The sequence below is a fragment of the Bos taurus genome, chromosome 1, assembly GCF_002263795.3.
Source record: "Bos taurus isolate L1 Dominette 01449 registration number 42190680 breed Hereford chromosome 1, ARS-UCD2.0, whole genome shotgun sequence".
Lineage (NCBI taxonomy): Eukaryota > Metazoa > Chordata > Mammalia > Artiodactyla > Bovidae > Bos > Bos taurus.
Genome location: NC_037328.1, coordinates 82,927,190 through 82,948,493, shown reverse-complemented (window position 1 = coordinate 82,948,493; position 21,304 = coordinate 82,927,190). Strand labels below are relative to the sequence as shown.

General features: G+C 55.5%; 2 protein-coding genes and 1 non-coding gene across 5 annotated transcripts; 2 read left to right on the top strand and 1 right to left on the bottom strand.

Moving 5' to 3' along the window:
• The first annotated feature begins 2,549 nt into the window (after window positions 1-2,549).
• On the top strand, window positions 2,550-15,264 carry VWA5B2 (von Willebrand factor A domain containing 5B2). Of its 2 annotated transcripts, XM_010801326.4 has the most exons (21): window positions 2,552-2,768; window positions 3,341-3,446; window positions 3,674-3,818; window positions 3,904-4,074; window positions 5,987-6,206; window positions 6,387-6,544; window positions 7,074-7,205; window positions 7,435-7,559; window positions 7,945-8,100; window positions 8,521-8,631; window positions 8,946-9,154; window positions 9,242-9,353; window positions 9,808-9,993; window positions 11,080-11,251; window positions 11,341-11,654; window positions 12,092-12,281; window positions 12,384-12,740; window positions 13,708-13,845; window positions 13,941-14,024; window positions 14,122-14,342; window positions 14,429-15,264. In XM_010801326.4, exons 3-21 carry the CDS (start codon window positions 3,680-3,682, stop codon window positions 14,975-14,977), a joined length of 3,744 nt encoding a protein of 1,247 aa, XP_010799628.1. In that variant the 5' UTR covers window positions 2,552-2,768; window positions 3,341-3,446; window positions 3,674-3,679; the 3' UTR covers window positions 14,978-15,264. The 2 variants fall into 2 exon arrangements, with proteins under 2 accessions (XP_024851103.1, XP_010799628.1); XM_024995335.2 differs by having other exon boundaries at window positions 2,550-2,768; window positions 12,092-12,740.
• MIR1224 (microRNA mir-1224) lies at window positions 14,343-14,428 on the top strand. Its single transcript, NR_030816.1, has one exon. It is a non-coding gene; the product is annotated as a microRNA mir-1224 (primary transcript).
• On the bottom strand, window positions 15,258-20,592 carry ALG3 (ALG3 alpha-1,3- mannosyltransferase). 2 transcript variants are annotated; one of them, NM_001083511.1, is given in 9 exon segments: window positions 15,258-15,579; window positions 15,723-15,867; window positions 16,451-16,527; window positions 16,669-16,874; window positions 17,306-17,426; window positions 17,909-18,069; window positions 18,179-18,326; window positions 18,420-18,519; window positions 20,377-20,584. In NM_001083511.1, coding segments are annotated over 9 exon segments (1,317 nt in total). In that variant the 5' UTR covers window positions 20,573-20,584; the 3' UTR covers window positions 15,258-15,416.
• Between the last annotated feature and the right edge of the window lie 712 nt (window positions 20,593-21,304).

Genomic DNA, 21,304 nt, shown 5'->3' with positions numbered 1-21,304 from the left:
CTCTACTGCTTTATTAGCGTTTTCCTCACATGTAAGTAATAGTACTTGTCTCTCGAGCTATTTTCATCATTAAAGGAGGTGACTGATTCATGCATAGTGCAGTGCTCGGCCAACAGTAAGTGCTTGACAAATATTAACCTAGAGAAAACAACAGCAGCAACAAAACACTCTTACTTGCCCTTTCCTTAGTTCTTCTGACTTCATTTTTTGGTGAGCTGATCCCCCTGCTTCCTCTTCACTGCTTAACTCCCACTTAGGATTCCACTTACATGGCTTTCCCGCTCAACCACCAGGTTAGTTGCTGCTCCTAAAAGCTCCCAGCTAAAAGCTCTTATGATATCCCTGTAATGCAGCCCTCATCCTAGCCTATGGTAACTGTGTGTTTGCCTTCTTCACCAGAGCGTGAGCCTTCCAAGACAGGCTTACTGGCCTGGTGGCTCCAAGCCTTCCAAGACAGAGGCTATGCCTTTGTAGCTCTCTATCCGCCATGTCCTCCCCTGCACCTGGCACACAGCAGAGCACTCAGGCTCCAAGCCATTGTGCCTAGAATCTCCTCCACCTCCTGAAACCGGGTTCTGGGACCCTCTGGGTCTGTGCTCCCCTTTCTGGTCCTCAGCCACCTGCCATGCTTCAGCCCCTCTATCAGCATGCCTCCCAGTTAGGCCTCAGAGCCCCTCCACAGAACCCCGTCATCTCCAGGGCCTGGCTGCCTGCACCCTTACCCCATCCTGCAGGACGCTTTACACCTCTGGTTGAACTGCAGACCCACTTCTCACTCCATTTGCCTCAGCTTAGACAGCCTCCCCAGCAGGAGGATCTTAGGGCCAGCCCAGCTTCCAAGCAAAGCTTGGCTTCTTCCAGAGTGTTTTCTAGTCTCTGACAGAGAAACCATCTTCCTGGGACACTGTTTTACAGTCAAGCTTTCCTCAGGAACCGAGGCAAGGACATCTTTTTCCATTTCTGTGTGTTTGAGGACCCTTAATGACAGTTCCCTGCAGCTTCATGTTTGTACATGTAGCCTTTGGCTTGTTCACAGAAGGGGCAAAGCACCAAACACCCATGAGGAGGTGGTCACTTGCCTGGACTTCCATGGAGCCCTCAAGGTCAAGGCTGGCACTGCCTAGGGACCTGGAGTCCCTGGAGGGCCTGTCCATCCCACCCCCACCATCTACCATTTCTCCCCAAGCCTGGTAGAGGAAGATTCAACTCTGAATGAGGCTGGGAGAGGGTTCAATAGAGAAGGGAGAAGAAAGGACATGCAGTCAGGGCTTAGACAGTGTGGAAAGAATAGGGCTGCAACTCTGCTGGAGCTCCCAGTGAGCTAGATCATCGTGATGTTGGCTATGCCTCCTGTATCATCCTTGTGCATTTCCACCCATGAAGTTCCCTGGGAAAAGGCCAAGCTGTTTCCACCATGCTAAGTGGTTTGAGCAAGTGAAAGGCTTGAACTGAGGGGTTCAGTGCTCAAGAAGGCAGAGGATCTCTCCCTGGGACCAGTGTGGAATAAGTGACTAGAATCAGGATAGAGTAAATAGGGAGGAGTGAGAATGCTGAGCTTAACTTGAAAGCCCACTCCCCACTGACTGCCCCCTACCCCCAGGTCTCCCCAAGCTCTCTTTGCAGAAGTTGGGTGTGGCTGCTGCAAGAAAGTTTGCATGGGTGACACCAGACATGGTCACTTTCCCAGGGCTCTTGGGGGAAGATTTTATGGACTTTCCTAATCTTTTGCAGCATAACACTGTCAGTCCAGCCAATAACAAAGGAACCTGATTACAGGCTGCCGGGATGTTTTCTCCTGCAGGTGCTGCAGTGATGTGTTTGGGGTGGAGGTCATTTCTATGATGGGGGCAGTCTACAGCCACCAGAAGGCTCTGCAGGTTGAAAGGCTTCACTTCCAAGGTGGTGGACAACTGAAGGTTCCTGGAAGTTATAGCCTGAGAGGGCAATCCGCCAACCCTCCCCATCCCCAGAAAAAAGTGAGGAGATGGCACTGCAGTGGTGGGAAGGTTGGCAGCTGGAGGGGGAAGAATCGCTGCAGTGATGGGAATCACTGTATGGAGTGGACTGAAGTGGTCACACTAGCTGAAGACACCTGCAGGATGGAGAAGGTTTGTGCAGTGATGGAGGAGCACTGTGCAAAGGAAAGGATCGAGCTTTTGGGACGGGGGTCCTATGGTGATGCGGCCCTGGGGTTCGCTGCAGTGATTAGGGTCTCTGCAGTGATGAAAAGTTGAGCCATTGTGGGGGTGAGGGGTGAAGAGGGTAGAGGTGGGATAATCGGGGTAGCTGGAGTTGCTGCAGTGCTGGTTTGGGGGAGCCTGCAGCCCTTCTGCTGCACCCGCAGAACGCCTCATTTCCTGAAGGATAGAAAGGGAGGGGCCTCAAAGGCCCGGGTCTCTCACTGATGCTGGGCTGTGCGGCGGCGGGGATGCGGCTCCTGCACTGCGGTGCCGGGTCTGGCTGGAGCTGCAGGGGCTGGAGCGGCCGGGGCTGGCGCGGAGGCGGTACCGCGCGCGAATGGGGCGGGGAGCAGCAGCCCAGCCGCAGCGGCGGGCGGGGCCGAGACCGGCTGGAGGGGCGGCCTTCCGAGCGGGGGCGGGACCTGCACCCTTAGGGCCGACGCCCCTGTGCGGACCCAGAGCGGTCGCAGCGGGAGTCCAGAGCGGGCGCCTCGCAGGTGTCCAGACTGAAGGAAGCCCGGGGCGCAGAGGCAGCACCACCCACCCCAGTCCTGTCGTGCGGCCCAGAACTCCGCAGATGACGCGACGGTGAGGCTAAGGCTGCCCGCGGGGAGGGGGACGATCCCTAGACCCAGCCCGCAGCACCCCCTGACAGTTCGGCTGTGGGGGCAGCGGCGACTGCAGCGCACACCCACCCCCAACCCCCATCCCAGATCAGTTCTACCAGGATGGGGAGAGGTGCCCTGGACAGATCCTATGGAATCCCCCGATCACCTCTCCCGCTCTTGCTTTCGTAAGACCCCTTCCTTTCCCTTCCTACTTTGTTCTTCCCAACTGAACCCCCTCCACTCCGGCCTGCAGCCCGTCTCAGCGCCCCTCAGTTGAGGAGCCAGAGAAAGACTGCAGCCCTTTGGCTCTCCATCCCACTCCGCCCCTGCTAACCTTTGCTGGACTAGGTGCATCCAGAAGGATGCTGGCCCTTTAAACCCTTGCTCCCCACCCAGAGCATCTTCCGTATCTCCACCCGCGCCACTTCCAACAGCTGGCAGCCGCGGGGAGCCCCGGGGGGCCGGCAGGTACTGGGGTGGCGGTGAGGCCCGGGAGGGGGGTAATGGAACAACTGTGACACCCCACTCCCCCCACCCCCGCCGCCCCTCCAGGAGCCGGTGAAGGGACTGCTGCGCGCCCGGAGCTCCAGTTAAACATTAACCCTCCGCTCCCCGGTCTCCGTGCTGCCTGCAGCTGCGCTCCTCCCAGGCTTCCCAGGTAACCGGCGACGATGCCCATCTCGCCACCACCCCCACCCTCCATCCCCAGTCTCCCTCCCTTCGACACCTGTCCGCCAGGTCGAGCCCCAGGGCTCAGCCTCTCGCCCCGTGCAGGTCCTTGTCCCCGTGCCGGAGTTAAAAATCTCCCCGCCGGTTTTCAGGAGGGTGGGGCCGGCGCCCCGAACTCACCCTGTGCACCCTTCATAGAGCGCTTCCTCCCCCAAGGCCACCATGCCCGGCCTGTACTGCCCCTCCAGCTGGACGCCGCTGCCCCTCACGGACTCCTGGGTCCGGGCCTGCGCCAACGGACCCTGCCTCAGCCTGCGGGCCCGGCTCACCTACCACAACCCGCAGCCGCAGCCGGTGGACGGTGAGGCCCGGGCGGGGGGCGTGGGGTGGTGGACAGCGCCGGCCTGGCAAGGTCCGACATCGCCTGTGCCCTTATCCCGCCCCAGGCGTGTTCGTGTATCCTCTGGCCGAGGCTGAAGTGGTTTCGGGCTTCGAGGCGGAGGCCGCGGGACGGCGCGTCTCCTTCCAGCTGCAGAGTCGGCGCCGCTCGCAGGCCGCCTGCTGCAGCGCTCTGGGCCCCGCGCTGGGGGCCTCAACGCCCCGCCGCTGCGCGCAGGGTGAGTCCCGGGCGCTCCCCGCCCCATCTCCTGAAAGCAGACGCACTGTGCATCCCACCCCTCTGCAAGCACCCGTTCTGCATCCCACGCCTCCCTGTCCCATCCGCCCGCCCCCCTCCCCGTCACTGTTTTTTCATTGATTCACCCTTTCATTCGACCATAGAGGACTGGGCCCCTGACGCTGACCAGGTGCTGGTGGGATGTGAACCAGGCCTGATCCGAGGCTTGCAGCCAGGTGGACAGACACAGCAGGCAGTCCACAAGGCTCTCCCTCCCCTCTGGAGCTTTAGCTCCGGGGCCTGGGACGGGGGTTTTGGTCATCTCTGAGTCCCAGCATCTCTCAAAAAAAGTGACACAGAGGGGCTCAGAGAGTGCTGGGGGAGGAGACAGAAGCCCTCCCCTAGGATTCCTGGCTCACACTTCATTCTTTTATTTATTTGTGCATTCACTTGATTCCTGCACATGGGGTTTACCATCTGGGTAAGAAGAGGGACAGAATGCAGTGGTGCTGAGAGTTGGCACAAGCCCAGCAGGTAGTTGGAGGATAAAGGGAGCTCTGGGCTGAGGCCTCAGGAATATTTCAGAGGAGGTGAAGCCAGCATTTGACTGAAAGGAAGGGTGGGATGTATTAGGAAGGTTGAGAGGAGAGAAAAGGCACTCTACTCAGGGGCAACGGTGTAAGCAAAGGTTCAGAAGTAAGTTATACTGGGTAATGGTGATAAAATGCCTCATATTCATAGTGACTCCCGGTTTCAGTCACTGATGTCACCTCCTTTGAATCCAGAGAGGTATGTAATGCAAGTGTTGTTCTCCTTCCCCCTCTAACAGATGACAAGAGAAACAGCAACAGCCTTTTACATATTGGGTGCTTCCCGTATATTGTCTCATTCATTCCTCACCACAGTCATATAATTATGACCCCCATTTTATAAATGAGGAAACCAAGGCTCCTCTAAACAAGACAGTTGCTAAACAAAAGACAGAAGTCACAGAGCAGAGACTCAAAACCTGACACTGTGTTCTCTTCACTGTATCAGGCTGTCCCAAGCCTCAGGTGCTGGAGATAGAAGCCCCTTTCTTCCTTCTTACCCCCATTTTTTCCTTTCATTTTTTCCTCCCCTTCATTCATTCAGCAAGTATTTTTCAGAAGAACGGGTAAATGATCATCCTGGGGAAATGAGGCCCAGGAGGGCTGTAAAGGTAGGCTGGGGCCTGACCACATAGGGTCTTGACTTCCACCTTAGACACCTGGCCATCTTCCCTTTAGCAGCATCGATGCTGCCCATGATGTCACCAGTCCCCAAACAAACCCCTTGGTCTAAGTAAAATGGAGTACTTGGTATGCAAATGTCCTCTAGCCAGCTTCCAAATAGATTACTGTTCCTGAATTCCTCTTGGGCAGAAAATTCTGGAGCTACAAAAAATAAATAAATAAAATTCTGGAGCCACAGCTAGTGGGCAGTGGGGAGTCCTCAACCCTCAACCATTCATGAGCAGGGTATTTGTGAGCAGGGAGGGTCCCAGGCAATGGGAGATGTCAGTAAGCATTTTTTAGGGAAATGAGGCCTACGGGTTGAACAGGCTGGAGCAGGTAAAGAAAGAGAGGCAGAGGGTATGGGTCCCACAGGACCTTGGAGGTGGTGTGGACATCCCCCTTCTCCTCCTCAGCTCTCCATCAGCAGTGATGTCACTTCTGCCTTTCCTGATGACAGCCAGATCCTCTGCCATCAACTTGCCTCTCCTTCTACCGCCATTCATCTCACGCCTCCATCTTACATCACCAATGCCCAGCATCCTTCCAACCTCACAAAGTTCTCCTTGCCCAAGCTCCCTGACTCTGTGCCTGCTCCCACCCTGTATTCCCCCATCTCCTCTGCTTCCAGCCCCCTCTGATCCCTTTCCTCACTCATAGGTCATCTTGTCTTGGATCTGGCCCAGGCCCGGTCCACGCTGGTGCTGCCCACAGGCCTCATCGCCGCGGCCGGCACCATGACAGTGACCCTGCGGAGCAGCCGGGAGCTGCCCTCCAGGCCTGATGGGGTGCTGCACGTGGCTCTGCCCTCTGTGCTCACCCCTCTGGCCCCGCCAGGCCCACCGGGGCCCCCCAGGCCTCCGGGGCTCTGTGACGACAGGTTGGGCCTATGGTGATTCTCTTCGTCCCTCCCTCGGCTTCTCTGGGTCTAGTGCGGGTGAGGGGGCCTTGGCAGGGTGTCCTGGGGGATTGGCAGGGTGGGGAAGGGCTGAAGCCAGTCAGCCAGAGGGGCTAGGGACCCTGGTAGTGGCCGAGTGACCCTCCTCATGTTCCTTTCCAGCCCCACCAGCTGCTTCGGAGTGAGCAGCCCTCAGGGTGAAGGGCCAGCCTGGGAGGAGTCAGCTGCTCCTCGGGATGTGTTCTTGGGCCCTGCCCGTTGCCCTGCCCCGTACACCTTCTCTTTTGAGATGCTGGTGACTGGGCCGTGCCTGCTGGCAGGTGGGTATCCCTCCCAGTGTAGCCGACTGGGAAACAACTCAAGGCTCAGGGATGGGAGGAACGCAGTACAAAAAAGATGGGGACCTAAGACCTAGGAACCTCTAGTCTCCCATTGGGATCATCCGCTGGCTACTTCCACACAACACTCACACCTGTAGGTTTAAAGATGTCATTTCTTTACATTCCACTCCACTCACCAGTGAGAAGAGCGATGCTTACAATGAGACCAGTCCAAGTGATGAAGTTGAGTTTCCTTGTGCAAAAGGTAGAGGAGGATGTTAAATCAGCAGTTGGTTGATACAGAACTATTTGACCAGCCAGGAACACACTTGGGATTTCCCCTCCCAGTCCGTGAAAGCAGGCAGACCCCTCCTTGTCTACCCTATAGATTGGACTCTGAGAGCTGAACTGAATCAGTCATGATCCTGCCCCCGGGCCCCCATTATTGTCTGGGAAGGTGATATTAGTGCTTTTGGGACTGGCTTAGGATGGCGTGGTCATCACCTCTTCCTGCCTCTACCTCCCTCAGGACTGGAGAGCCCCTCTCATGCTCTTCGGGCTGATGCCCCACCTCATGCCAGCTCTGCAGCCACCATCTGTGTCACACTGGCAGAGGGCCACCGCTGTGACCGGGCCTTGGAGATCCTGCTGCACCCCAGTGGTGAGAAACTGGGGCACACGGTGGGCTAGTGCTGCCTGCTTCAGGACCACCTGGGGAGCATTTTTCAATGATTTCTGGGCCCAAAGCCAAACAATTGAGTCACTGGTGAGGGTGGGCCCGGCAGTGCAGGGAGGCTGAGCCTGCAAAGTGTTCCCAGGATAGTGGGGCTGCGTGCTTGGGGTCTAAAGATGGGAGCTTCTCTGACAGAGCTGTGTCCCTTCCTCCCCAGAGCCTCACCAGCCCCACCTGATGCTGGAGGCCGGCAGTCTGAGCTCAGCAGAGTACGAGGCCCGGGTGAGAGCCCGCCGGGATTTCCAGAGGCTGCTGCGAAGGGACAGTGATGGGGACCGGCAGGTATAATGACCTGGGGTCCTGGCCTCACCTCTGGCTGCATTAATGCAGGAGGAGCAGGGGAGCAGGCTTAGGTTGGGATGGGCAGGAGGCCTCTACTCTCAGTGGGAGCTCTCAGTAGCTGCTACCACTGAGACAGGCTGATGAGTACTATCACAGGAGGCCCACGCAAGTCTCCCTGGAACGTGTCTCAGAGGATGGGGCATAGGACTGACACAGGCAGAGGACAGCCACCTGCTTCTGCCGTTGCCTTTATTCAGATGACGCAAAAGGGTGCCCCATCTGGGTGGATTGCATGGACAAAGGTCCCAGGGCTAGGTCCTGCTGCCAGCCCAGGTGGGAATTTCAGGAAGCCTGGCCCAGGATGACTCGGGGCTCCCGTGCTCAGGTGTGCTTCCTGCAGCGACGCTTCCACAAGGATATCCTGCTGAACCCCGTGCTGGTGCTGAGCTTCTGCCCGGACCTGAGCTCCAAGCCCGGACACCTGGGCACAGCTACACGGGAGCTCCTCTTTCTGCTGGATGGCAGTAGTGTGGCACACAAGGCCTGTGGGGCAGGGTGTGGGTGGGCTGGGGGTTGGGTGAGGCAGTGGATCTAGGTGGGCTGGGGGCTGCCTCTCAAAGACACAACACACACACACACACACACACACACACACACACACCCCTACCTCTCTCCTTCTCATACTCACACACATGTGTTTCTCCCAGATTACAAGACCCACCTCTCATACATAAAGTTTCACTAGGTCACACCCAATCCCAAACCCCAGGGTTCACATGCACCTCTGTGGCCACGTGCCCAAATGTCTCTCACAGGAACTCAGAGTTTCCCTTGCACACTGGGGTCTCTCTCACAGTCACACACAGGTCCTTGCCCAGATTCTCTCATCTGGCCCCTCATCCCTTGTTGATCTTGATGCCAGTGGGGCCTGCCTCACCTTGCCCTCCCTGGCCTTCCCCAGGATGCCATCGTTTTGGCTGTGAAGTCACTCCCGCCCCAGACGCTCATCAACCTTGCCATGTTTGGCATCTCGGTGCAGCCCCTCTTCCCAGAGAGCCGGCCTTGCAGTGATGTGAGTGTGACCTAGGGATTTGGGGGTCAGTGGAGACATCTCAGGGGCTTCCCAGGTGGCACAGTGGTCAAGAATCCACCTGCGAATGCAAGAGATGCAAGGGACGCAAATTGGATCTCTGGGTTGAAAAGTACCCTGGAGGAGGAAATGGCAACCCACTCTAATATTCTTGCCTGGGAAATCCCATGGACAGAGGAGCCTGGTGGGCTACAGTCCACAGGGTTCGCAAAGAGTCAGAAACATCTGAGTAACTGGGTGTGCACACACAGAGTCCTCCCAGCCCGCTGTGCCCAGCCCAAGCCTTCTTCCCCCAGGAAGCTGTGCAGCTGATCTGTGAGAGCGTTGAGATGCTACAGGCTGTGGACGGCACCCCGGACGTGTGGGCTGCTCTGGACTGGGCCCTGGGGCAGCCCCAGCAAAGGGCCCACCCTAGGCAGCTTTTCCTGCTCACTGCTGCCTCCCCCATGGCCGCTGTGACCCACCAGACCCTGGAGCTCATGAGGTGGCATAGAGGGGCAGCCAGGTAGGATGGAGTGGGCAGAGCCAGCCTCCTGAGATTGGCCCCCAGAGAGGGCTACTGAGGCCGCAGCTGCTCCCCTTCTCTTGTCAGGTGCTTCTCCTTTGGCTTGGGGCGCGCCTGCCGCCAGCTGCTTCAGGGTCTGTCTGCTGTCAGCCGGGGCCAGGCCTACTTCCTGAGACCTGGGGAGAGGCTGCAGCCCATGGTGAGCTTGAGCCTGGGCCCTGCTCCCTTCTCCTCAGGGTCCTTCTCCCAAGTGGCACTGAGTCTGAAACAGATCCTGGTCGGGTTGTGAGGTCTCCAGGCACCCTGCTGTGGGGTGCTGCAGGAGGCCAAAGGTGCGGGGGACATGGCCTCTGACTACTCCCCCAATCTTGTCCTAAGTTTTGTCCTGGTACTGAGCCATATCTTTGAAAAGCCTTGCCCCATCCACATGGCACAGGCCAGGAGGACAGTTCACACCAAGCCTTGAGGACTGAACACTCCGTCTCCTTGCTTGTTCCTATCCCCGTTCCTCCCCTTGACCCAGCCTGACCCTGTCCTGCTTGCCTCAGCAAGGCACTGGGTGGATAGCGGCACCAGAAGGGTGGCCTCCCCACTCCACCGGCTGTGTGGCACCTCCTTCTCTCTCACGGGCTCCCTCTGGTCATTCCTCACAGCTGGTGCAGGCCCTGAGGAAAGCACTGGAGCCCGCACTGAGTGACATCTCTGTGGACTGGTTTGTTCCGGATGCAGTGGAGGCCCTGCTGACACCCCGGGAGATCCCTGCGCTCTATCCTGGCGACCAGCTTCTTGGTTACTGCTCACTGTTCAGGGTGGACAGCTTCCGGTCCCAACCCCCGGGGGTAGGCCTGGGTTGGGGGGCGGTGGGAGGTGGGCCTGGGATGGCTGAAGCCCCTGTGTCTCCTCAAAACCCATTTCCTCTTCCCAGTGCCTCTCTCTGCCAAACTCATCTACTGCTACCCCCTAGACTTCCCCAGGAGGGACCAAACTGGGTCCCTCAAGGTGACTGCAGCCTGCCCCCCTCATAAGATCTCCCACTGAGCTGTCCTACAGAGATGCCTGTAGTCACTGAAGCACACAGAGAGCAGCACCAACATTAGCTTTGAGGTTTTTTTTGAAATCTGATCATTGTTTCACACGGTGCCCTACAAAAAGCAACATCTAGGAGAAGGCAATGGCACCCCACTCCAGTACTCTTACCTGGAGAATCCCATGGACAGAGGAGCCTGGTAGGCTGCAGTCCATGGGGTCGCTGAGAGTCAGACATGACTGAGCGACTTCACTTTCACTTTTCTTGCCTGGAGAATCCCAGGGACGGGGGAGGCTGGTGGGCTGCCGTCCATGGGGTCACAGAGTCGGACACGACTGAAGTGACTTAGCAGCAGCAGCAGATTATTTCCTGTAACACTCAGGGCCACACAGAGCATCGTCTTGATGAAATCTCAGATCCCAATTCTTCTGTGTACTGACCATTTGATTTGGGGCAAGTCAGTCAACCTCTCTGAGCCCCTTACACTGACTTTTTTCATAGGGGTGTTTAATTAGAAATTCATGACTTGCACGCTGTTGGTAGGATACTTGACGCAGAGGTGGAGTTGGATAAATGAGTTATTTTTATTAGGAAAAGCTTTATCTTTCTAGAAGAACCAATCATACTAGCTCCTTTTTGATTGGGAGAGCCATAAAATGGACTGTTTGCCTTTCTTTCCTGGCTGCCAGGAAGCTCAGGGCCAAACCTGAAGCCCAGTGATAGCAGCTCTAGTAACGCTCTGGTCAGCATGTATGTTTCCTTTCTTAGTACTGGGTTTTAATTTCTGCTTTATAATCTTTATTGCCTCTTGCAGTGAGCCATCTTAAATCCTGTTTGGAAAAAGAGTGTATAACTATAATCAGCTTCTTTTCCCCCCTCAATGTCTATCCCTCTCCAGGGCCAAGAGCCTGGCTGGCAGAGCTTGGGCGGCTCGGTGTTCCCATCCCCAGAGGAAGCACCATCTGCCACCAGCCCTGGCACTGAGCCCACTGGCACCTCAGAGCCACTGGGAACAGGCACTGTGTCAGCAGAGCTGTCCAGCCCGTGGGTTGCTGGGGACTCAGAGCGGAGTGAGTGCCTGGGGGTGTGTGTGTGTGTTAGAGGGGAAGTGGGTCGTGGAGAGCCCAGGGCTGGGATCTGCTCTACTGCCTCCCCATAGGTACTGATGCTCTGACAGACCCGGTCACGGACCCCGGACCTAATCCCTCTTCTGACACAGCCATATGGCACCGCATCTTCCAGTCCTCGTACATCCGGGAGCAGTATGTGCTCACCCACTGCTCTGCCAGCCCAGAGCCAGGCCCAGGCTCCACAGGCAGCAGCGCATCCCCTGTCTCCCAGGGCCCGGGCTCCCCTGAGGGCAACACTCCCCTGGATCCCCCTTCTCAGCAGGGCTGCCGAAGCCTAGCCTGGGGAGAATCTGCCAGCTCCCGTTCCTGTCCCCTGCCTCCATCTCCACTGGCTCCAGTCAAGGTGAGATTCAACCCACATCCCACCATGTATCCAGCAAACGTTTATTGACCATTGGCTGTATGCCATAGATTGTGCAGTGGTTACTATTAAGTCTACTTGAAAAAACAGATAGGTAATGATGATATATAATGATGATACCATGTGACACATGTTGACAAGCACAGAAGCGTGACATGATGGGGGTTCAGAGTCAAGGTGACTAACCCTGTCTGAGGGAGTCAGGAAAGCAAGAGCCTCCTCTGGAAGAATGGGGCATAGAGTGAGATGACACAGGGAAGGGGACCAGGGGCCAGAAGGAGCCTGGCCTCACCCCTAAGGGTGGTGAGCAGCCATCTAGGGCTTCAGACAAAAGGGCATGTGGCTACTCATGTATGTATGTCTGATCAGGCCAGGAGCTCTGCACTCCTTGACCAGTGGACTCCACTTCTCATGTGCAGACTGGGGCTTTGAGTGCTGAGGTGCTGGGCCGTCGACGCAGAGTGGCTCTGGCTGGCCGAAGCCTCTCATCCCCCCAAGGCCGGGTGAACCCAGTCCCAGGGTGCCCCCGGCACCCCTCTCTAGGTGTAGCACCCGATGGGCCAGGCCCTGAGCCAGGGCAGCAGCTGGGACGGGGCTTGGATGACTCAGGTAAGGGTTACAGGGGAGCTGGGTTTTGTCACCTAGGAGGCTGTAGGGAGGTGGAGCCCAGGGCACCACGTGGCCCCTGCTCCTACCATTGTTTCTCCCCAGGAAACCTGCTCTCCCCAGCCCCCATGGACTGGGACATGTTGATGGAACCACCCTTCTTGTTCACTGCTGTTCCCCTCAGTGGGGAGTTGGCCCCTCCAGCTGTAGCACAGCCTCCCCAAGCTCCACGCTGCCATGTGGTGATCCGGGCCTTGTGTGGGGAGCAGCCCATGTGCTGGGAGGTGGGTGTTGGGTTGGAGACGCTGTGGGGGCCTCAGGATGATGGCTCCCTGCCTCCATCACCCCCCGAAAGAGATAATGCTTGGGACCAAGCACTCCATCGACTGACAGCAGCTTCTGTGGTTCGGGACAATGAGCAGCTGGCTCTTCGAAGAGGGGGTGAGACCAGGGCTGACCGGGGTGAGTTCCTGGTGGGCGCAATCAGGGCTCAAGGAAACTGTTCGGGGCAGAGAGTGGCAGAGGCATAGGTCTGTGTGATCACTCACTGTACCTCACCTTGCTCACAAATGATTTGAGGCAGCTCACCCACATTATCAAGAAAAAAAAAATTAAGCAGGGTAATGTCGGGGGAAGGGATAATAAAAGGAACAGAAAATTAGGTTATATTAAAGATATACACTATGAGGTTATGTACCCTTGCAAGCAGGGGACCCAAAACTGGCCAAGTTTCCTAGCAGCCAACAGAAAGGGAATTTCATCTTGTAATGATTCACAGTGCCCATAATGTAAAAACAAATCTGTCATTTAGGAAGATTATTAAAGTTAAAATGTCAGTTCTTCAGTTGCACTAGCCACGCTTCACATGCTTAGTGGAGACTCTAAGGAATAATACATACTGAACCCTGTGGCTACCACACCGGATCATGCAGATGCAGAATATTTCCATCATTACAGAAAATTCTACAGGGCAGTGCTGAAATGAGGGGATGGAAAAGGCACCACTCAATGCTTCCTCGGGGTTGTGTCCAGAATGTTGCATTTGTGGGTAGCCAAGGAGCCTAGCCTTGCTAATAGAAGGTGGTTGAGCATTTAGCCTAACCACTTCTTGTCAAAGTTGAGGAGTCTGAGCTGGCCCCAAGAAGGAACTCCGTTCTGTTCAAAAGTGGACAGAGGGCTGGGAATTCCCTGGCGGACCAGTGGTTAGGACTCCACGCTTTCACTGCCAGGGTAAGGTTTGATCTCTGGTTAGGGAAGTAAGATTCCACAAGCCTGAAGGTGCTGCTAAAAAAAGAAAAAAAAAAAAGGACAGAGGAAGAAACCATGGCAATATGGGAGTAAAGGTTTTTTTTCTGTGAGCCTCTTTGTAGAGAGTGGGTGGTAGGTGTGCACCCCCTGCCAGCCCACAAGCTGCTGCTTGGTTTCGTAGGTCACGCCCGGAGGTCCTGGCTCCGAGCCCTTCAGACAAGTAAGGTCAGTTCTGCCCCTTCTTGCTTCACCTGTCCTGTAGCTGTGGACGCTACCACCAGGGAGGTCCTACCCTCAGCCCTGCAGGTGCAGAGCTCAGGTAAGCAAAGGGTCTCCCAGGGGACCTCCCAGGAGCCAGTTCTCACCTCACTGGCCACCCTCCCAAACTTCTCCCTATCTTCTGTGCCCATACAGAGCCAGCTGAACCTGCAGGTACTCCTCCTATCTCTCAAAGCCATGTAGATGCAGCTCCTTTCCCCACAGTTGTCCACTCTAAAGGTAACACTCACATTTGAGGAAACGGAGTAGGGAGCAGCAGGCTTAGGGACCACCACCTAATGGCTCCAGTCAGGACTGAAGGAAGACTCTTTGGCAGGTGGCTGGGACCCAGACCAAACTGGCAACTCCAGTTCGGCTTTGGGGGACCATGCAGCCCCCATAGGAGGGTCTCATCGCCCGCTTCCCCGGCCTCCCTCCCGGATCAGCCTGGGCCGTTGGAAGTCCAGAGGCCCAGACAGCCACAGACCCTGCAGCCCCAACACAGGCCAAGTCAATGACAGCAACAGTGAAGGCAGTGGCCACGACTACCTGCCCTTGGTGAGGACTCGGGAGGTGGAGGGTGGCGCTGCCAGGGCCAGGGCACTGTCTCAGCTCGCTTCTCCCCCCACCTCCTCTCTCCTCAGGTGCGCTTGCAGGAGGCGCCTGGCTCTTTCCGCCTGGACGCTCTGTTCTGTGCAGCGGTGCGCATCTCGCAGGAGCGCCTGTGCCGCGCCTCGCCCTTTGCTGCACACCGGGCCAGCCTCAGCCCCACTTCGGCCTCCTCTCCCTGGGCACTTCTAGCCCCCAGTGTTGGCCAGGGTAGCAGCGCCACAGCCTCTTGCAGCCCGTCCCCCAGCTCGGGTTCCGAGGGTCCGGGCCAGGTGGACAGTGGGCGGGGATCAGACACTGAGGCCTCAGAGGGGTTGGAAGGGCCTGGTGGCGCTGACCTGCGGGGCCGGACTTGGGCCACGGCTGTGGCGCTTGCGTGGCTGGAGCACCGCTGTGCGGGGGCCTTCGGCGAGTGGGAACTGGCAGCTGCGAAGGCTGACTGTTGGCTGCGGGCGCAGCACCTGCCCGACGGCCTGGACCTGGCCAACCTCAAGGCTGCAGCCCGCGGTCTCTTCCTGCTGCTGCGTCACTGGGACCAGAACCTGCAGCTCCACCTGCTGTGCTACAGCCCCGCAAACATGTGAAGGTCACCCACTGCTCCGGCTGGCATCCCCCCCAACCAACCCAAAGTCACTGCCACCCAGAGCCGGCCTCTCGGTGCTGGGAAGGGGTGGGCTGGCGACAGCCTGTCCCCACTGCTTCTCATTCCCTCCACAGAATCCTCCTGCCCCCACAAAAAGTGCCTGCCTGTGCTCTCTCTCGCCCCTCCCACCCTCTACCCCTTCCCCTCTGAGCTCTGTGCAGTTGCAGCAGAAGGGGAGAGAGCCACAGCCCCCAGATCCTATGCAATAAAGTGCCTCTTGGGACTGTCTTAATGAGTTCTTTATCTGCCACGTGCCTGTCCCTGACAGCTTAGTCCAGGCACCTCCACGGAGGCTGCAGAGGAGACTTGGTTTATTGGGAAGGGCAGAGTCCATCCCCATCCGGGGTCCCGAGAATGGACTGGAAGAGAACAGCTGGGTCTCAGTGGGCTTTCTTGCTGTGCGGGATGGTCTTGGGGAAGGGCTGGGGGCCCAGCCAGAGCTGCAGCAGGATGACTGCATGGCATGCATGCAGAGCAGCAGAGCTGCAGGACGTGGATGGGTATGTGTTCCAGGAGAGCTCGATGAGCCCCAGCACCAGCAACCTAGAAAGAAGGGAGAAGCTCTGGGTCTCATCCTGTCTCTAGACCTGCAGCTCTTCAGCTCCCCACTACCCCTCCACGGTCATGGCCTTGGGATGAGGAGCTTCCCACCCCTGTCCTCCCCCCAGGGTTGTCCCAGCCAGTACCTGAGCAGGTGAGTGAGCCAGCGGGCAGGCGTGGCCCACAGGAGGTAGGGCAGTGTGTGGAAATACCAAACGTAGAACTGGTAGTGAAGGGAGCGGCTGAAGCAGATGCCAATGAAGTTGGAGGTGAAGAGGGTAGAAACAATCTGTAGGCGGTGGTCAAGGCCAAGGGCAGGAGCAGAGGGGTAGGGAGATTTCAAAGCAGGGGGGACAAAAGTTTGGGGGGGTCTAACAGCACCTGGCTCTGTAGTTCCTAGATACATACTTTTGAGCAAATTTCTGAACCTCTTTGGACCTGTTCCTCAGTCTGTGTGGAGGCAATAAAATCTAGAGGTGTAAGGCCTAGGGAGCCATCACTCACTAGCTGTGTGACTTTGGCAAATTACTTAACCTTTTAAAACCCTAATTTTGTCATCTGTAAAATGAGGATAAAACGGGGTTTCTTGTGAGCTTTAAACATACGTAAAGCTCTTAAGACACCGCTAAGCAGAGGGTGCCCCCTCATAATGGTAACTCAATGATATTTAGAATTAAGAATAAAACACGCTTAAATATGTACAGTGCTCAGCACAGGGTTTGGTACAGAGTAGGAGCTCTATGAATGGACCCTGTAGCTATTACTGGAACCTCCTTTCCCTCTCCCAGAGCAGCAGCTGTCCAGGGTTAGTTGACCAGGACCCTGTCTGCACCTGGAGAGGGCAAGACTTACCTTCCCATGACTTAAAGGATATGGTTGGGTGTGAGGGGCTGGGGTGGAACCTTCCTTTTGGAGGGATCCTTCAGCAGCGACAGGATACCTTCCCCTGTCCTGGGGAGAAACCATTGAGACAACTTATCAAACCGCCACAGTGGGCCACACGGAGCTCAACGTGTCCCCAAGCAGCCCCTAAGGCCTAGGCCCTTCACTCTTTCCCCCATGTCTGCCCAAGGAACTGCCCCGCTTTCTCACCTGTGCCACCTGCAGAGCGCAAAGAGCAAGAGCACAGTGAGGTGGGCAGTCAACAGTGCCAGGTGGAAGGCACGATGCAGGAAGAGGGCCTCGGGGAGAAAGCGCCAGTTCACTGTCCATCGGAAGAGAAACTGGCGGCCAAGGTCAAAGGAGCGGGATAGGTAGCCGACGGGGTTCTTCAGCAGGAAGGGCAGCCCTAGCACCACCTGAGGATGAGCGTGACATCAGCAGAGCTGCCCAGGCTCAGCCTCAGCCTCATGCTAATCACTGAGGGGAGGGGAGATAGGGTATAGATCCCAGAGGTTCCCTAATTGCCACTAGGAATAGCAAGAAAGCCAGCCCACCCAGTCAGACCAAAATCTTGGGCCAAAAAGGCCAAGGAAGGACATAATAACAGTGCTTTATATTTAAATTCATCTAGTCATAAATGTGCACAGCTAGAACGGTTCTCTGAGACCATCTAATTCAACACCCTTGTTTTATAGCTAAAGAAACCAAAGTCTAGAGGTGATGGCTGTCCAGATCAGAATCAACTCCAAAACTGTCCCCTGGCTTTGAAGATGTCTCAAAAATGAAAGGAGTCCAGACAGAGTGGCCGCCACTTCATCAGAAAGGGGACAGGGTAGGGATGGAATACCTGAAGGACAGCACAGATGCCCAACTTGGGGAGGGCCCCACGGAGGCCAAATTTTGTGAGGAGAAGGAATAGTAATCCAGGGGCGAAGAGCAGCACACTCATCTTCACAGAGACTGCCAGGCTGGAGTGGATAGTGGGGAGGAAGAGTGAAGATCAGCTTCATCAGGGCCATGTACCCCTGACCATCACCACAGCAGCTCCCCGTTCCCTGCCAGCAAGCTCCAGGCAGAGGGTGAGCATTCATACTCAGAACCGCTGGAGGGGTTAAGGCAGCCTGGGAGGAGGCTGGGATAGGGAGCTCAATCATTGTCCCTACACTCAGACTGAGCCACAAATAATATACTGAGTACTTAGTAAGTGCAACTGACCAATTCCAACCACATAAGCAGCCTGGAGGAAACAGGATAGGAAGAGGGTGGTGTGTGTGTAGGCGCCTGGGGATGGAGACTTTCTACACATCCTGGACTCGCAGGATGCGAGTGTGGCCCTTAACTGACCTACACTGTCTGGCCACTCCCTTACTCCTGCTGCTGCAGAAAACTGGGGAGAAAATGATGGAAATACAGAAAATGAAAGAAGGGTCCACAAGGGAGGGGTGTTGACCTGAAACAGCAGCAGCCCCAGCTCCAGCGCTGGGCCAGCAGGAGGTTGACACTGAGGAAGAGCAGCACCATGGCCACTGGATCATTGAAGAGCCGCAGCACAAAGATGGAGTGGACACGATAAGAGGCACAGCACATGAAGAAAAAGACGAAGGGAGGTACCTGAGAGGTGGGCACAGTGGGGGACAAGGTCAGCGTACCAACCCTGAACCGTCCCCACTCCCCAGCCCTCGCAGTTTGGGGGCCCCTATTCCTGGTGGTGAGAACTCACCTTGCAGGTCTGGTGGTAAATCAAGAAGACAAGCAACAAAGTGGCCAGGTAGAGCACAGCAAAGATGTGCTGGGCCATGCGGATGTCAGCACCTCGGTCAGTGGCATAGTAAAGCCCCATAAAGATGTACACGAAGCCAGCTGGGTACCTGGAAGAGAGGGAACATGAGTCCAGGTCAAGCTACTCAGCCTGGCATCCAGTCAACCCCTCCCATCCTCGCTGAACCTCCGATCCTACTCACACAAGAGGTCCAGTGTCACCTTGCAGTTGAGTGTAGTCATAGGTGCCATTGATGACGCCCTCTACCTCAGCCATGTAGGCTTTCCAGTCAATCTCTGTATCTGCAAAAGGACAGGATGGTGTGGTTACTTTGTGGTCCAGAATTGCTCTGCCTCACTCCATCAAAGCACAGAGTTCCAGCTCATTCTTGGGATTTCTATCATAATCCCTTCTCTAACTGATCTATTCTCTGCATGAACCCAAGTATCTCAAAATCAAACATGTCTGTAATGGAACTCAGAACTTTCCACTCCATATGTGGTCCCCTTCCTGGGTTCCATGAATGGCACCATTAACCTCTCACTTGCCCAAGTCACAAACCTGGGAAACATCCTTGATACTTCTCTTTCATTTCCAACCCTCAGTCACCAAGTCCTGCCTCTTCTTCATCCTAAATACCTGTCTCATCCTTCTCCGCTCAATTTGGGTGTAACAATCTCTAGCCTCAATGGTGCAATAGCTCCCTAATTAGGCTCCCAGCTTCCACTTTCCCTGTACTACATTTTATTGTCCACCCTGCAACCACAGAGCTCATCCTATAATAGAAACATCACATTTCTCTGCTTAAAACCCTTCAGTGATTCCCCAAGGCTCTTAGATAAAGACCAAGTTTTTTTATTATTCCCATTTTTAGAAGAGAAAATTATGAATTAACAAGGTTAAGTAACTAGCTCAAGATCAGTAAGCTAGGAAGGGAAGAGTTGAGATTGGCACATATGGAGCTCTAAATTCTTTTTCTTGAGCTCTAAATTCTTAATCACCATACTATCTCCTTAACACAGCTTACAGATTCCTTCATGATGTGAAATCTCATCTCTTAGTACTACCCTCACTTGATTTCTGTGTTCCAACTCTAATTATTTCATTTCTTTAAAGGAAGTAGACTTTCTTTCAATGGGAGCTCTTTGGAACAAGATTCTCTCCTAGACTATAATCTGCCCCCTACCCCTTTCTCTCTTTCCTCAAGGAACTAGCTCTTATTGTTGGAAAAGGACTCTAGGAAGCCTTCTCTGACTCCTCAGGTCTGGCTGAAGTGCCCACCTTTGTCCATTATAGAACTTGGTCTAGTACCATTATGATGAATATAATGTAATATAATTTTCTGTCAACTTATCTTTGTCCAGGTCCGCATACACAAGTAGGAAATCTGTCTATCTTTTTCGCCACTATACCCTTGGCACCTAGTATGGTGTTAGCCATATAATAAGCACTCAGCAAATATGTAGTGAACTAACTGTCTTTAGCAAGTAAGCTTGAAATCCAGTGCTTTCTGCCTGGAAAGGAGTGACCAATAATGCCCAACTGACTGCAACAAAACGCTATCACAGAGAAAATACTTCGAGACCTCAGAATTCAACAGATGAGGAGACTGAGACCCAGCAAGGGATGTAACGTGTCCAAAGCCATAGAGACAAGCAGTTGCTGCTGCTGCTGCTGCTGCTAAGTCGCTTCAGTCGTGTCCGACTCTGTGCGACCCCATAGACGGCCTCCCACCAGGCTCCCCGGTCCCTGGGATTCTCCAGGCAAGAGCACTGGAGTGGGTTGCCATTTCCTTCTCCAATGCATGATACTGAAAAGTGAACGTGAAGTCGCTCAGTGGTGTCCGACTCTTAGCGACCTCATGGACTGCAGCCTACCAGGCTCCTCCATGGGATTTTCCAAGCAAGAGTACTGGAGTGGGGTGTCACTGCCTTCTCCGGAGACAAGCAGCAGCAGCCATTAATTTAGACCCAGGTTTTATGGGGGAGATTAAGATCGAGTTTGGTTTTCTGTGGAGCAGACTTTGGATTTGGGTAAAAGATATTGGTCTGCAATTGATGGCTGAGTGGATCAGGAGTCTGAGTTCCGAATGTGGGTCCCAGTTTTGATTGGGGGTTCGGTCTCCCTCCCCCTCCTCCCCTCCCCCTCGGCGCACTCACATGCCACCCTGTGAATGACCCAGAAGGTGATGCCCACCTCCGCCAGGCAGAGGCAGGCGGCCACCAGCAGCGTGTAGCGCGGTTCCAGCAGCAGTAGGCGCCGCTCTTGCCAGGCGCGCCGCAGCCACTGCCCGCACAGTCCTGCCGCCCGGGTTGCGGGACCTGCCCGGCCGCGTTTCCGCAGGCCTGCCGCCATCTTGCCGGTGCGCCGCTCTTGTGGGCCCGCTACCCCGGAAGCCCGACTCTTTGGTACTTAGGTTCCGCTCCCAGCGCCACGTGTCCCAACGGACTGAGCGCAGAGTTGTCTGAGTCCTTTTTTACGCCTCGAAAATTTCCTGCTTTCACATCTGTCTTCTCTGATGGAGTGCACACTCCATACGAGCAGGAATAGTCTTACTCCTCAGTACATACTTAGCCCTGGGCGCAAAGGCGCTAATGTGAATCGAACGTTTGCCCAGAAAAGTAACGTTACGTTTCTTTCTGACCGCGCCATGGTCTTCCGCACCTCACCTCCCCTGCCCAGCATAACACATCGCCCGTGTTGATATCTGCGTTCATGCCCGCCTTCCCTGGAGAGCAAGACCCGTGTTCGCTCTACTCCCGCCACCCCTCAGAGCCCTCCGGGTGCTCAAAACTGGGAAGAAATGAATCTTTTATTAACATTCAGGCTTCTTAATGGAGAGAGCTTGTCAAACTGAAAATGAGGTGGGTAGTGACGACCCGGAATGTGTGACACCATGAGTGTGACTCTCAGAAGTCAGTGAGCAGTGCATCCAGAGAATTCAGCGTATGGACGATACGACTTTCCCACCCGGAAGATTCTTTTCCGAACGCTTAGCAGAAGACGGAAGTTCCACGTGTTTATGTTGAGCAACTGCAGATGCCGGGCGGAGACACAAAGGCCACGCCTCCCACATGCCACCATTCT

Coding starts and splice junctions, on each gene's coding strand:
- VWA5B2 (XM_024995335.2), top strand. CDS start 3,680: ATGCCCGGCCTGTACTGCCCCTCCAGCTGGACGCCGCTGCCCCTCACG. Junction 11,252..11,340: donor TGCTGGGGACTCAGAGCGGA/GTGAGTGCCTGG, acceptor GCCTCCCCATAG/GTACTGATGCTCTGACAGAC. Junction 14,025..14,121: donor CACAGTTGTCCACTCTAAAG/GTAACACTCACA, acceptor ACTCTTTGGCAG/GTGGCTGGGACCCAGACCAA.
- ALG3 (XM_059886479.1), bottom strand. CDS start 20,572: ATGGCGGCAGGCCTGCGGAAACGCGGCCGGGCAGGTCCCGCAACCCGG. Junction 17,427..17,908: donor TGGGGCTGCTGCTGTTTCAG/GTCAACACCCCT, acceptor TATCCACTCCAG/CCTGGCAGTCTCTGTGAAGA. Junction 16,528..16,668: donor GCGCTCTGCAGGTGGCACAG/GTGAGAAAGCGG, acceptor GTTTCTCCCCAG/GACAGGGGAAGGTATCCTGT.